Below are 14,058 nucleotides of genomic sequence, written 5' to 3'. Positions count from 1 at the left end.
GACACTTCTTAAGGAATGGGTGATGTTTCTTAAGGAATGGGTAATGCTACTCCAGCTTTTTGTGTCTATCTTCAGTGTAAACCAGCATCTGCAGTTCCTTCTTCCACTAAACTAAACGCTCTTGTGCAGGAGGTCGATGAGGCTTACTACCAGAAGGTGGAGTTGGAATCCAAGCTGGAGTACCTGACCAACCTGATTGAGTTCCTGAAGTTGCTCTACGCTGAGGTAGGTCCCCATTAACTCATCACCTGCAGGAACCTCTCCTTCGCACAGGTAATGTGGACAAGGCAGGAGAATGGGTTTTGAGAGGAAAAGATAGACCATCTTCTTCTCCTTGCGTATGATGTGCACAGCCTAAAGTTGTAGGACAACTTGTTCTATTTGAACTTGTTTGATTGTGCACGCCGGGTTGATTGACAATTGACAATAGACAGTAGACAATAGGTGCGGGAGTAGGCCATTCGGCCCTTCGAGCCAGCACCGACATTCAATGTGATCATGGCTGATCATCCCCAATCAGTACCCCGTTCCTGCCTTCTCCCCATATCCCCTGACTCCGCTATTTTTAAGAGCCCTATCTAGCTCTCTCTTGAAAGCATTCAGAGAACCGGCCTCCACTGAGGCAGAGAATTCCACAGACTCACAACTCTCTGTGCGAAAACATTTTTCCTCATCTCCGTTTTAAATGGCTTACCCCTTATTCTTAAACTGTGGCCCCTGGTTCTGGACTCCCCCAACATCGGGACCATGTTTCCTGCCTCTGGCGTGTCCAAGCCCTTAACAATCGTATTCGTCTAAACAGGGCGGACCATGTGAAGGTTGCAACCTTCCCAACCCAGATAGACCACAAGACCATAAGAGATAGGAACAGAATTAGGCCATTCGGCCCATCAAGTCTACTCCACCATCCAATCATGGCTGATCTATCTCTCCCTCTCAACCCCATTCCTGAAATTGGAAACTATATTTTGGGAGACAACAGACAATAGGTGCAGGAGTAGGCCATTCGACCCTTCGAGCCAGCACCGCCATTCAATATGATCATGGCTGATCATCCCCAATCAGTACCCCGTTCCTGCCTTCTCCCCATATCCCCTGACTCCGCTATTTTTAAGAGCCCTATCTAGCTCTCTCTTGAAAACTCCATAAGACCATAAGAGACCGGAACAGAACCAGGCCATTCGGCCCCTCGAGTCTACTCCACCATTCAGTCATGGTTGATCGACCTCTTTGTAAATAAAAGGTAAGCGCTACATGGAAAATCCTTATTGTAAATTATCCTGGGAGAGTGGGTAGTGAAGTGGCAGATGGAATATAGTGCAGCAAAGTGTGGAGTCGTGCATTTTGGTCGTAGGAATAAAGGCGTAGACTATTTTCTAAATGGGGAGAGAATCCAGAAATAGGAGGTATAAATGGATTTGGGATTGTTGGTGCAGGATTCCCTAAAAGGGTAATCTGCAAGTTGAATTGGTAGTGAGGAAGGCAAACTCAATGCTAGCATTTATTTCACGAGGGCTTGTATACAAACACAGGGATGTAACGCTGAGGCTCTATAAGGCGCTGGTCAGGCCACATTTGGAATATTGTGAGCAGTTTTGGGCCCCGTATCTGAGGAAGGATGTGCTGGCTCTGGAGAGGGTCCAGAGGAGGTTTACATGAACGATCCCAGGAATGAGTGGGTTAATGTAGGATGAGCGTTTGTTGGCGCTGGGCCTGTACTCGCTGGAGTTTAGAAGAATGAGGGGGGGGGGGGGCTCATTGAAACTTACCGAATAGTGAAAGGCCTGGATAGAGTGGATGTGGAGAGGATGTTTCCACTAGGGGGAGAGTCTAGGACCAGAGGGCACAGCCTCAGAATTAAAGGATGTTCCTTTAGGAAGGAGATGAGGAGGAATTTCTTTAGTCAGAGGGTGGTGAATCTGTGGGATTTTTTGCCACAGACGGCTGTGGAGGCTACAAGTCAGTGAATATTTTTATGGCAGAGTTTCCTAATTAGTACGGGTGTCAGGGGTTATGGGGAGAAGGCAGGAAGATGAGATTGAGAAGGAAAGATAGATCAGCCATGAATGAATGGCAGAGTGGACTTGGGCCTAAATCTGCTCCTATCACTTATGAACTAATGCGTTTGTACGTTCTCCCCGTGACATGCGTGGGTTTTCTCTGGGTGCTCCGGTTTCCTCCCACTTCCCAAAGACGTGCGGGTTTGTAGGTTAATTGGCTTCAGTAAAACTGGCCCCCTGGTGTGTCGGGTGTGGATGTGAAAAATGGGATAACGTGGAACTTGTGGGAACGGGCGAGCGATGGTCGACGCGGTGGATCCTTGTGTGTGTGTGTGTGTGTGTGTGTGTGTGTGTGTGTGTGTGTGTGTGTGTGTGTGTGTGTGTGTGTGTGTGTGTGTGTGTGTGTGTGTGTGTGTGTGTCTGTGTGTCTGTGTGTCTGTGTGTCTGTGTGTCTGTGTGTCTGTGTGTCTGTGTGTCTGTGTGTCTGTGTGTCTCTGTGTGTCTGTGTCTGTGTCTGTGTCTGTGTCTGTGTCTGTGTCTCTGTCTCTGTCTCTGTCTCTGTCTCTGTCTCTGTCTCTGTCTCTGTCTCTGTCTCTGTCTCTGTCTCTGTCTCTGTCTCTGTCTCTGTCTCTGTCTCTGTCTCTGTCTCTGACACTGGGGAGTTGCAGGAGATCGAGGAGCTCCAGTCCAAGGTGAAAACGACCGCAGTCACGTTGACGGTGAAGAACCAGCGGCGCCTGGACATGAGGGGCGTCATTGAAGACGTGAAGCTGCAACACGCCGACATCGCAGCGCGGAACAAGGCGGAGGCCGAATACTGGTACCAGAACATGGTGAGGTCACCTAACATCACCATAACATCACCATAACGTCAACATCACCATAACCACCACAAAACACACACAGTCTCTCTGTCTGAAGAAACATAAATATATTGACAGGTGCAGGAGCAGGCCACTCTGCCCTTCGAACCAGCACCGCCAGTCAATATAATCAAGGCTGATCAACTTTCTGGGATATGGGGAGAAGGCAGGAACGGGGTACTGATTGGGGATGATCAGCCATGATCACATTGAATGGCTGTGCTGGCTCGAAGGGCCGAATGGCCTACTCCTGCACCTATTGTCTATTGATCATCCACAACAGTACCAAAGATCTTATAGCGGAGCAAGATGGGTTACTCTCACGCAAACGTGTAGTCTGCTCATGGGCGGATTCATGGGTGATTATAGGACTCATTTTAGCGACCAGGCCCCGCCATCTTGTTCCGGCCAAAGATCGGATCTTTGTTTCCGCAGCGGGGAGAGGGAGTGAGTGGCCCGGGGAGAGTGGGGCCCGGGGAGAGGGAGTGTGGGGCCCGGGGAGTGTGGGGCCCGGGGAGAGTGGGGCCCGGGGAGTGTGGGGCCCGGGGAGAGTGGGGCCCGGGGAGTGTGGGGCCCGGGGAGTGTGGGGCCCGGGGAGTGTGGGGCCCGGGGTGTGTGGGGCCCGGGGAGAGGGAGTGTGGGGCCCGGGGAGAGGGAGTGTGGGGCCCGGGGTGTGTGGGGCCTGGGGAGTGTGGGGCCCGGGGAGTGTGGGGCCCGGGGCGTGTGGGGCCCGGGGTGTGTGGGGCCCGGGGTGTGTGGGGCCCGGGGAGAGGGAGTGTGGGGCCCGGGGAGAGGGAGTGTGGGGCCCGGGGAGTGTGGGGCAGGGGGAGTGTGGGCGAAAGGGAGTGTGGGGCCGGGGTGTGTGGGGCCCGGGGGAGAGGGAGTGTGGGGCAAGGGGAGAGGGGAGTGTGGGGCCGGGGTGTGTGGGGCAGGGGAGTGTGGGTAACGGGGTGGTGGGGCCCGGGTGTGTGGGGAGCCGGGGAGTGTGGGGAAGGGGAGAGAGGGAGTAAGTGTGGGTCCGGGGAGTGTGGGGCTGGGGAGAGGGAGTGTGGGGAACAGGGGAGTGTGGGGCAAGGGGAGTGTGGGGACAGGGGAGTGTGGGGCCCGGGGAGTGTGGGGGCACGGGGTGTGTGGGGCCAGGGGAGAGGGAGTGTGGGGCCCGGGGAGAGGGAGTGTGGGGCCCGGGGTGTGTGGGGCCCGGGGAGTGTGGGTCCCGGGGTGTGTGGGGCCCGGGGTGTGTGGGGCCCGGGGAGTGTGGGGCCCGGGGAGAGGGAGTGTGGGGCCCCGGGGAGTGTGTTGGGCCCGGGAGTGTGGGGCGCCAGGGGAAGAGGGAGGTGTGGGCCCGGGGTGTGTGTGGGCCAGGGGAGAGGGAGTGTTGGGGCCCGGGGTGTGTGGGGCCCGGGGAGGAGGAATGATGTGGGGCCCGGGAGTGCTGGGCCCGGGGACAGGGAGTGTGGGGCCCGGGGAGTTGGGGACCGGGGAGTGTGGGGCCCGGGGAGTGTGGGGCCCGGGAGTGTGGGGCCCGGGGGAGTGTGGGGCCCGGGGCTTGCTTGTGGGGCCCGGGGAAAAGGAGTGTGGGCACCGGGGCGTTGATGTGGGGGCGCCCGGGGAGAAAAGGAGTGTGGGGCGCCGGGGAGTGTGGGCCCGGGGAGTGTCGGGGCCCGGTGGTGTGTGGGGCCCGGGGAGTGTGGGGCCCGGGGTGTGTGGGGGCCCGGGGTGGGGGGGGGGGGGGGGGGTGGGGGGGGGGGGGGGGGGGGGGTGGGGGGGGGGGGGGGGGGGGGGGGGGGGGGGGGGGGGGGGGTGGGGGGTGGGGGGGGGGGGGGGGGGGGGGGGTGGGGGGGGTGGGGGGGGGGGGGGGGGGGGGGGGTGGGGGGGGGGTGGGGGGGGGGGGGGGTGGGGGGGGGGGGGTGGGGGGTGGGGGGGGGGGGGGGGGGGGGGGGGGGGGGGGGGGGGTGGGGGGGGGGGGGGGGGGGGGGGGTGGGGGGGGGGGGGGGGGGGGGGGGGTGGGGGGGGGGGGGGGGGGGGGGGGGTGGGGGGGGGTGGGGGGGGTGGGGGGGTGGGGGGGGTGGGGGGGGGGTGGGGGGGTGGGGGGGGGGGTGGGGGGGGGGGTGTGGGGCCGGGGAGTGTCGGGGGGGGGAAGGGGAGAAGGAGGACAGTGTGGGGGCCCGGGGAGAGGGGGTGTGGGGAACGGGGAGTGGGGGGTGTGGGGACCGGGAGTGTGGGGCACGGGGGGAGAGGGGGTTGGGGCCCGGGGAGTGGGGGTGTGGGGCCCGGGAGTGTGGGGCCGGGGAGTGTGGGGCCAGGGGTGTGTGGGGCCGGGGAGAGGGGTGTGGGGGCCAGAGGGAAGGGGGGGGAAAGGGGAGGGGGGAGAGGGGAGGGGGGGGTTGGGGGGGAGTGTGGGGCCCGGGAGGGAGGGTGGGGGGCCGGGGAGGGTGGGGCCCGGGGAGAGGGAGTGTGGGGAAAGGGGAGTGTGGGGCACGGGGAGTGTGGGGCCCGGGAGAGGGAGTGTGGGACGGGGGATTGGGGAGTGTGGGGCCCGGGGTGTGTGGGGCCCGGGGAGGCGTGTGTGGTGCCCGGGGAGTGTGGGGCCCGGGGAGAGGGGGTGTGGGGCCCGGGGAGTGTGGGCCCGGGGAGTGTGGGGACCCGGGAGTGTGGGGCCCGGGGAGAGTGTGGGGCCCGGGGAGTGTGGGGCCCAGGGAGAGGGGGTGTGGGGCCCGGGGAGTGTGGGACCCGGGGAGTGTGGGGCCCGGGGAGTGTGGGGCCCAGGGGAGAGGGAGTGTGGGGCCCGGGGAGTGTGGGGCCCGGGGGAGAGGGGGTGTGGGGCCCCGGGAGAGAGGGGGTTGTGGGGCCCGGGGAGAGGGAGTGTGGGGCCCGGGTGAGAGGGGGTGGGGGCCGGGGAGTGTGGGGCCCGGGGAGTGTGGGGCAGGCGGAGAGGGAGGTGTGGGGCCCGGGGAGAGGGGGTGGTGGGGCCCGGGGGAGTGTGGGGACCGGGGAGAGGGGATGTGGGGCCCGGGGAGAGGGGTGTGGGGCCCGGGGAGTGTGGGGCCCGGGGAGAGGGAGTGTGGGACCCGGGGAGAGGGGCGTAGGAGGGGGGGGGGAGACATTGTAGTGTGGGGGCAGGCGAGGGGGTGCCGGGGAGGGGGGGGATAAGGCCTAGTGTGTGTGAAGTTGCGGGGAGGTTTACAATGTTTCTTATTTAATGTCCCTTGCCTAGTCTGAAATAAAGTTCACCATTGGGTCAGAAGAAATATAATTGTGTGTGATATGATTATATACATTTATATCACATTCATGTATGTGTGTTTATAAACATTTTATTCTTTAACAAGAATTAACAGAATTATGAACTAACAGAATTATGAATCAAACCCTATATCACGCACAAACACTTCCCCCGCAATGTCAATTACCCTGCGAGTCGGGTCGGTTCCGGTTACTACAAAATCAACTCAAACACTGCTTGTGAGCCATTTAAAAAGAAATGATTTAAAAAACATTAAAAAAGACAATTACCAGAGTCAAATTTTATTCTTGACAAGAAGTATGAACTGACAGAATGATGAATCTAACCCTATATCACACACACAAACTGTTGCCCCGCAACATTGATTACACTGCGAGTCGGGTCGGGTCAGGTCGGCTCCGGTTACTAAAATGGGCGGGGAAAAATGCCCAGGATCCCCATCCGTAGCTACTACACGTCAGCCCATTGTATTTCGCAGGAGTGGCCCATCTTGCTCTGCTCTAAGATCTTTGATCAGTACCCCGTTCCTGCTTTCTCCCCATATCCCTTGACTCCGTTAGCCCTAAGAGCTAAATCTAACTCTCTCTTGAATCTCCAGTGAATCGGCCTCCACTGCCTTCTGTGGCAGAGAATTCCACAGATTCACAACTCTCTGGGTGAAGCCATTTTTCCTCACCTCAGTCCTAAATGGCCGACCCCTTATTCTTAAATTGTGACACCTGGTTCTGGACTCCCCCAACATCGGGAACATGTTTCCTGCATCTAGCGTGTCCAAACCCTTAACAATCTTATATGTTTCAATGAGATACCCTCTCATCCTTCTAAATTCCAGTGTACAAGCCCAGTCGACCCATTCATTCATCGTATGTCAGTCCCGCCATCCCGGGAATTAACCTGGTGAACCTAAGCTGCACTCCCTCAATGGCAAGAAGGGTCTCGACCCGAAATATCACCCATTCCTTCCACCCAGAGATGCTGCCTGTTTGTCCCGCTGAGGGACTCCAGCATTTTGTGTCTTTCTTCGGAGTAAACCAGCATCTGTAGTTCCTTTTTGTGTAGGAAAGAACTACAGATGCTGGTTTAAAATGAAAGGTGGACACAAAAAGCTGGAGTAACTCAGCGGGACAAACCTGTCCGATCCATGTACCTGTCTAACTGCTTCTTGAACGTTGGGATAGTCCCAGCCTCAACTACCTCCTCCGGCAGCTTGTTCCGTACACCCACCACCCTCTGTGTGGAGAAGTTACCCCTCTTTTCTCCACAGTCGCGTGATCTGGAGCAAGACAGGAGCCGACAGAACGATGAGCTGCGAAACTCCAAGACCGAGGAGGCCGATCTCATCCGTCAACTGCAGCGACTGAAGGCAGAAATCGACAACTGCCAGAACCAGGTAGTCGGCAGTTCCAGCTGCAGAATTAGGCCATTTGGCCCGTCAAAGGGGCCAGCACAGCTGCCTCTCTGTCTGCCTCTCTGTCTGCCTCTCTGTATGCCTCTCTGTCTGCTTCTCTGTCTGCCTCTCTGACTGCCTCTCTGTCTGCCTCTCTGACTGCCTCTCTGTCTGCCTCTCTGTCTGCCTCTCTGTCTGCCTCTCTGTCTGTCCCTCTGTCTGCCTCTCTCTGTCCCTCTGTCTGCCTCTCTGTCTGCCTCTCTGTCTGCCTCTCTGTCTGCCTCTCTGACTGCCTCTCTGTCTGCCTCTCTGTCTGCCTCTCTGTCTGTCCCTCTGTCTGCCTCTCTCTGTCCCTCTGTCTGTCCCTCTGTCTGCCTCTCTGTCTGCCTCTCTGTCTGCCTCTCTGTCTGCCTCTCTGTCTGCCTCTCTGTCTGCCTCTCTGTCTGCCTCTCTGTCTGCCTCTCTGTCTGCCTCTCTGTCTGCCTCTCTCTGTCCCTATGTCTGCCCCTCTGTCTGCCCCTCTGTCTGCCCCTCTGTCTGCCCCTCTGTCTGCCTCTCTGTCTGCCTCTCTGTCTGCCTCTCTGTCTGCCTCTCTGTCTGCCTCTCTGTCTGTCCCTCTGTCTGCCTCTCTGTCTGTCCCTCTGTCTGTCCCTCTGTCAACCCTCTGTCTGCCTCTCTGTCTGTCTCTCTGTCTGCCTCTCTGACTGCCTCTCTGTCCCTCTGTCTGCCTCTCTGTCTGCCTCTCTGTCTGCCTCTCTGTCTGCCCCTCTGTCTGCCTCTCTGTCTGCCTCTCTGACTGCCTCTCCGTCTGCCTCTGTCTGCCTCTCTGTCTGCCTCTCTGACTGCCTCTCTGTCTGCCTCTCTGACTGCCTCTCTGTCTGCCTCTCTGTCTGCCTCTCTGACTGCCGCTCTGTCTGCCTCTCTGTCTGCCTCTCTGTCTGTCCCTCTGTCTACCTCTCTGTCTGCCTCTCTGTCTGCCCCCTCTGTCTGCCTCTGTGACTGCCTCTGTGACTGCCTCTGTGACTGCCTCTGTGACTGCCTCTGTGACTGCCTCTCTGCCTGCCTCTGTGACTGCCTCTGTGACTGCCTCTCTGACTGCCTCTCTGTCTGCCTCTCTCTGCCCCTCTGTCTGCCTCTCTCTCTCTGTGCCTCTCCCTCCCTCTCTCCGTCTCCCTCTCTCCGTCTCCCTCTCTCCCTCTCTCTCTCCCTCTCTCTCTGTCTCTCTCTCTGTCTCTCTCTCTCTGCCTCTCTCTCCATCTCTCTCTCCGTCTCTCTCTCTGCCCATCCCTCTCTGTCCCTGCCTCTCTGTCCCCACCTCTCTGTCCCTGCCTCTGTCTGCCTCTCTATCTGCCTCTCTCCGTGTTTCTCACTGTGCTGTTCCACAGCGATCGTCGCTGGAGGCGACCGTGGTGGAGGCGGATGAACGGGGGCAGATGATGATCAAGGAGGGGAAGGTCCACGTGGAGGAGCTGCAGGGGGCGATACGCAAGGTGAAGACTGACCTGGTGGATCAGGCCCGTGAGCACCAAGAGCTGCTCAACGCCACCATGGCCCTGGACATGGAGATCGCCACCTACCGCAAGCTGATGGACGGGGAGGATGAGAGGTGACCACAGCTCGGCCCGGCCCGGCCCAACTCAAGCCAACCCAGCCCAACCCAGCCCAACCCAGCCCAACCCAGCCCAACCCAGCCCAGCCCAGCCCAGCCCTACCGTCCACAACCCAACTCAATCCTCACATCCACAACCCTCCCCTCCTCAACCCACCTCTCCCCACCAACCCTTCCCCTCCTCAAACCCCCTTCCCCTCCCCTCCCAATCCACCCCCTCTCCCACCTTCCCCCTCCCCACCACTCCCTCTGTGTAAACAATGCCCCCTCACATCTCCTTTAAGCGTTGCCTCTCTCACCTTAAAGCTCTGCCCGCTGATATTTGACATTTCAATCCTGGAGCCAGTTTGTTGGAAGGAACTGCAGACACTGGTTTATACCGGATGGACACCAAGTGCTGGAGTAACTCAGCGGGTCAGGAGAAAAAGGGTGGGTGAAGTTCAGTCTGAAGAAAGGTCCTGACTAGAAACGTCACCTATCCATGTTCTCCACAGATGCTGCCTGACCCGCTGAGTTACTCCAGCACTCTGTGGCCAATATGTGTTCACCGTCTCCCTCTGCTGGCCACCCAGAGGGTTGCAGTGAGTGGCTAAAGTCCACTTGACCAGACACTGACACAGGTGTAACAGGGTGGACCTCAACTAACCATCTGTTACTGATGGGACCAGGGGACAACATCAGGAGTCGACCCTGAATTCCACTATTTCGGGAATTCGCACTTTCTACATTCTCCCCAGAAACATAAAAATGGATAACATTTACTTTTGTGACCTCAAGTGACCCTTGCTTTCCCTCTCTCTCCACCCCTCCCCCACCCTGGTCCCCCGACCAGTCCGACTGTCCTGATTAAAGTGTTTAAGAAGGAACTGCAGATGCTGGAAAATCAAAAATAGACAAAAATGCTGGAGAAACTCAGCGGTAACAACCCTCACATCAGTCTGAAGAAGGGTTTCGGCCCGAAAACGTCGCCTATTTCCTTCGCTCCATAGATGCTGCCTCACCCGCTGAGTTTCTCCAGCATTTTTGTCTGTCTCCTGATTAAAACGTTATCATTGTTCACCTCGTGGTCACCTTGCCCTCAGCTAAAAACGATCCATTCTACCTTTTTCATCAACTTTGTCCAGTTTGATCAGTCCTTTTCACATCTTATCCTTCCATATGGAGGCCCAGGACAGAATGGTCGGATTCGGAATGAGGGGGGGTGGGAGTGGAAGCGCTGAGCCACCGAGGGGATCAGGTTGGTTATTCCGAATCCGACCTTTCTGTCCTGGGCCTCCTCCATGGCCAGAGTGAGTCCCACCGCAAATTGGAGGAACAGCACCTCATATTTCGCTTGGGTAGTTTACACCCCAGCGGTATGAACATTGACAATAGACAACAGGTGCAGGAGTAGGCCATTCGGCCCTTCGAGCCAGCGCCGCCATTCAATGTGACCACGGCTGATCATCCCGAATCAGTACCCCGTTCCTGCCTTCTCCCCATATCCCCTGACTCCGCTAATTTTAAGAGCCCTATCTAGATCTCTCTTGAAAGCATCCAGAGAACCGGCCTCCACCGCCCTCTGAGGCAGATAATTCCACAGACTCACAACTCTCTGTGAGAAAAAGTGTTTCCTCGTTTCCGTTCTAAATGGCTTACTCCTTATTCTTAAACTGTGGCCCCTGGTTCTGGACTCCCCCAACATCAGGAACATGTTTCCTGCCTCTAGCGTGTCCAAACCCTTAACAATCTTATATGTTTCAATGAGATACCCTCTCATCCTTCTAAACTCCAGAGTGTACAAGCCCAGCTGCTCCATTCTCCCAACATATGACAGTCCCGCCATCCCGGGAATTAACCTTGACTTCTCGAATTTCAGGTGGTCCCTGCTTTCTCCCTCCTTCCCCTCCCCTCCCCAGCTCTCCCACAGCCCACTGTCTCCGCCTCTTCCTTTCTTCTTCCCGCCCCCCCCCCTACCATGCCCACATCAGTCTGAAGAAGGGACTCGACCCGAAACGTCGCCCATTCCTTTGCTCCGTAGATGCTGCCTCACCCGCTGAGTTTCTCCAGCATTTTTTGTCTACCTCCTATCTATACTCAAAACTCTGACTGATGAAGGCACTGTGTTTCCTCGTTGTTTTCAGAGATGGCGTCCCGAACAGCGGAACGGTTCGAGTGATCCAATCAACGTCCAAGCACAACAGACCTACAACACTGAGTAAGTCGAAAAAATATTCCCCGATGCTGAACGTGTCCAGCAGTCTATGTGCCGAGTTTGATTCCCAAGTTCATAAGTTCTTAGAGCAGAATTAGGCCATTCGGCCCATCAAGCGTATTCCGCTATTTAACCGTGGCATGTCGGTACGGAGTTTGCACGTTCTCCCCGTGACCAGCGTGGGTTTTCTCCAAGATAACCAGTTTCCTCCCACACTCCGAAGACGTGCAGGTGTGTAGGCTAATCGGCTTGGTGATAAATGGTAGTAAATGGGTGCAGGAGTCGGCCATTCGGCCCTTCCAGCCAGCACCGCCATTCAATATGATCATGGCTGATCATCCAAAATCAGTACCCCATTCCTGCCTTCTCCCCATATTCCTGGATTCCGTTAGCCCTAAGAGCTAAATCTAGCTCTCTCTTGAATTGCCTACACTGCCTTCTAGAAACATAGAAACATAGAAAATAGGTGCAGGAGTAGGCCATTCGGCCCTTCGAGCCTGCACCGCCATTCAATATGATCATGGCTGATCATCCATACCCCCTGATCCCTTTAACGACAAGGGCCACATCTAACTCCCTCTTAAATATAGCCAATGAACTGTGGCCTCAACTACCTTCTGTGACAGAGAATTCCACAGATTCACCACTCTCTGTGTGAAAAATGTTTTCCTCATCTCGGTCCTAAGAGATTTCCCCCTTATCCTTAAACTGCGACCCCTTGTTCTGGACTCCCCCAACATCGGGAACATGTTTCCTGCCTCTAGCGTGTCCAAACCCTTAACAGTCTCATATATGTTTCAATGAGATATCCTCTCGTCCTTCTAAACTCCAGAGTGTACAAGCCCAGCCGCTCCATTCTCTCAGCATATGACAGTCCCGCCATCCCGGGAATTAACCTTGTAAACCTACGCTGCACTCCCTCAATAGCAAGAATGTCCTTCCTCAAAATAGGGGACCAAAACTGCAAATACTCCAGGTGTAATCAATGTATAGAAAGTAGGAAATGTTGGTGTGGGATTGGAGGTTGAGTAGCGTGGAGCGATTGTAATGTGAGCTTGTAGATCAACATCTGTGGCCAGCACACAAATAGTCGCCTGTGTTGCACACCATCTTGGAAGCAATGTCCAGAGATACAGCGCGGAAACAGGCCCTTCGGCCCACCAGATCCGCGCCGACCAGCGATCCCCACACACACTAACACTATCCAACACACACTAGGGACAATTTTACATTGATCACCAAACCAATTAACTTACAAACCTGCACGTCTTTGGAGTGTGGGAGGAAACCGGAGCGCCCGGAGAAAACCCACGCAGGTCACGGGGAGAACGTGCATACCCCGTACAAAACCCGGGTCTCTGGCGCTGTGAGGCAGCAGCTCTACCCGCTGCGCCACCGTGCCCATTAGTACGGGTGTCAGGGGTTATGGGGAGAAGGCAGGAGAATGGCGTTGAGAGGGAGAGCCATGACTGAAAGGCGGACTAGACTTGATGGGCCGAATGGCCTAATTCTGCTCCAGGAACCATATTTTTTTTAAACAGGTGCAGGAGTAGGCCATTCGGCCTTTTGAGCCAGCACCGCTTTTCAATATGATCACGGCTGATCATCCAAAATCAGTTCCCCGTTCCTGCTTTTTCGCCATATCCCCTGACTCCGTTAGCCCTTAAGAGCTAAATCGTCTTTCCCCCAACCCCCCCCACCCCCACCCCCACCCCCCCCCCCCCCCCCCCCCCCCCAACATCAGTCTGAAGAAGGGTCTCGACCCGAAATGTCACCTATTCCTTCTCTCCATAGATGCTGCCTCACCCGCTGAGTTTCTCCAGCATTTACGTCTGTGGTGAGTCTGTGGAATTCTCTGCCTCAGAGGGCGGTGGAGGCAGGTTCTCTGGATACTTTCAAGAGAGAGCTAGATAGGGCTCTTAAAGATAGCGGAGTCAGGGGATATGGGGAGAAGTCAGGAACGGGGTACTGATTGTGGATGATCAGCCATGATCACATTGAATGGCGGTGCTGGCTTGAAGGGCCGAATGGCCACTACTCCTGCACCTATTGTCTATTGTCTATTGTCTACCTAGAAGTTATGAATATCTGCCCCCCCCCCCCCTTCCCCAATCAATAAACTAAAGAGCATTTTACTTTTGAATTAGATTATTAAGATTTCTGGGACAGCGTGGAGGGCGATGGGATGGTGACGCTGGTCGTACAAGCACGGAGACCGCTTCCTCCTCACCAACACCACGGCAACGGCCACAAGGAGACACTCTGCCCGAGGGTCCATGGGGCCTGTCGGTCACCGTGAAGATCCGACATCACCACCATCAACGTCCCACTGTGCACCTCCTCGCAAACCTTTCCTGCAGTCTCTCTCTCTCTCTCTCCTAATCTGCTCTGGGCTTTGCCCCCCCAACCCCACCCCCACCCCAACCCCAACCCCAACCCCCAACACCAACCCCAAACCCCCAAACTCCCAACCCCAAACCCCAACCCCCAACACCAACCCCAGCCCCCAACCCCCAAACCCCAAACCCCCAACACCACCCCCAAACTCCACCCCAACCCCACCCCCAAACCCCCAACACCAACCCCAACCCCAAAACACCCACCCACACCCCACCCCCAAACCCCCCAACACCCAACCCCAACCTCTCAAACCCCCACCCCAAACCCCACCCCAAAACCCCAACACCAACCCCACCCCCAAACCCACCAACACCAACCCCCAACCCACCAAACCCCCCCCAAGCCCCCAGCTCCCCAACCC

At 57.0% G+C, this 14,058-nt stretch overlaps 1 protein-coding gene across 1 annotated transcript; it reads left to right on the top strand.

Moving 5' to 3' along the window:
- The first annotated feature begins 123 nt into the window (after positions 1–123).
- Positions 124–13,723, top strand: LOC116975637 (keratin, type II cytoskeletal cochleal-like). The gene is made up of 6 exons (XM_033024964.1): positions 124–225; positions 2,669–2,833; positions 7,372–7,497; positions 8,880–9,100; positions 11,227–11,300; positions 13,445–13,723. Exons 2-6 carry the CDS (start codon positions 2,744–2,746, stop codon positions 13,450–13,452), a joined length of 519 nt encoding a protein of 172 aa, XP_032880855.1. The 5' UTR covers positions 124–225; positions 2,669–2,743; the 3' UTR covers positions 13,453–13,723.
- Positions 13,724–14,058: the final 335 nt, after the last annotated feature.

The sequence above is a fragment of the Amblyraja radiata genome, chromosome 7 (assembly GCF_010909765.2).
Source record: "Amblyraja radiata isolate CabotCenter1 chromosome 7, sAmbRad1.1.pri, whole genome shotgun sequence".
In the NCBI taxonomy this organism is placed as follows: Eukaryota; Metazoa; Chordata; class Chondrichthyes; order Rajiformes; family Rajidae; genus Amblyraja; species Amblyraja radiata.
Note: the sequence above shows the minus strand (reverse complement) of the source record. Positions and strands in the feature narration are given on the sequence as shown.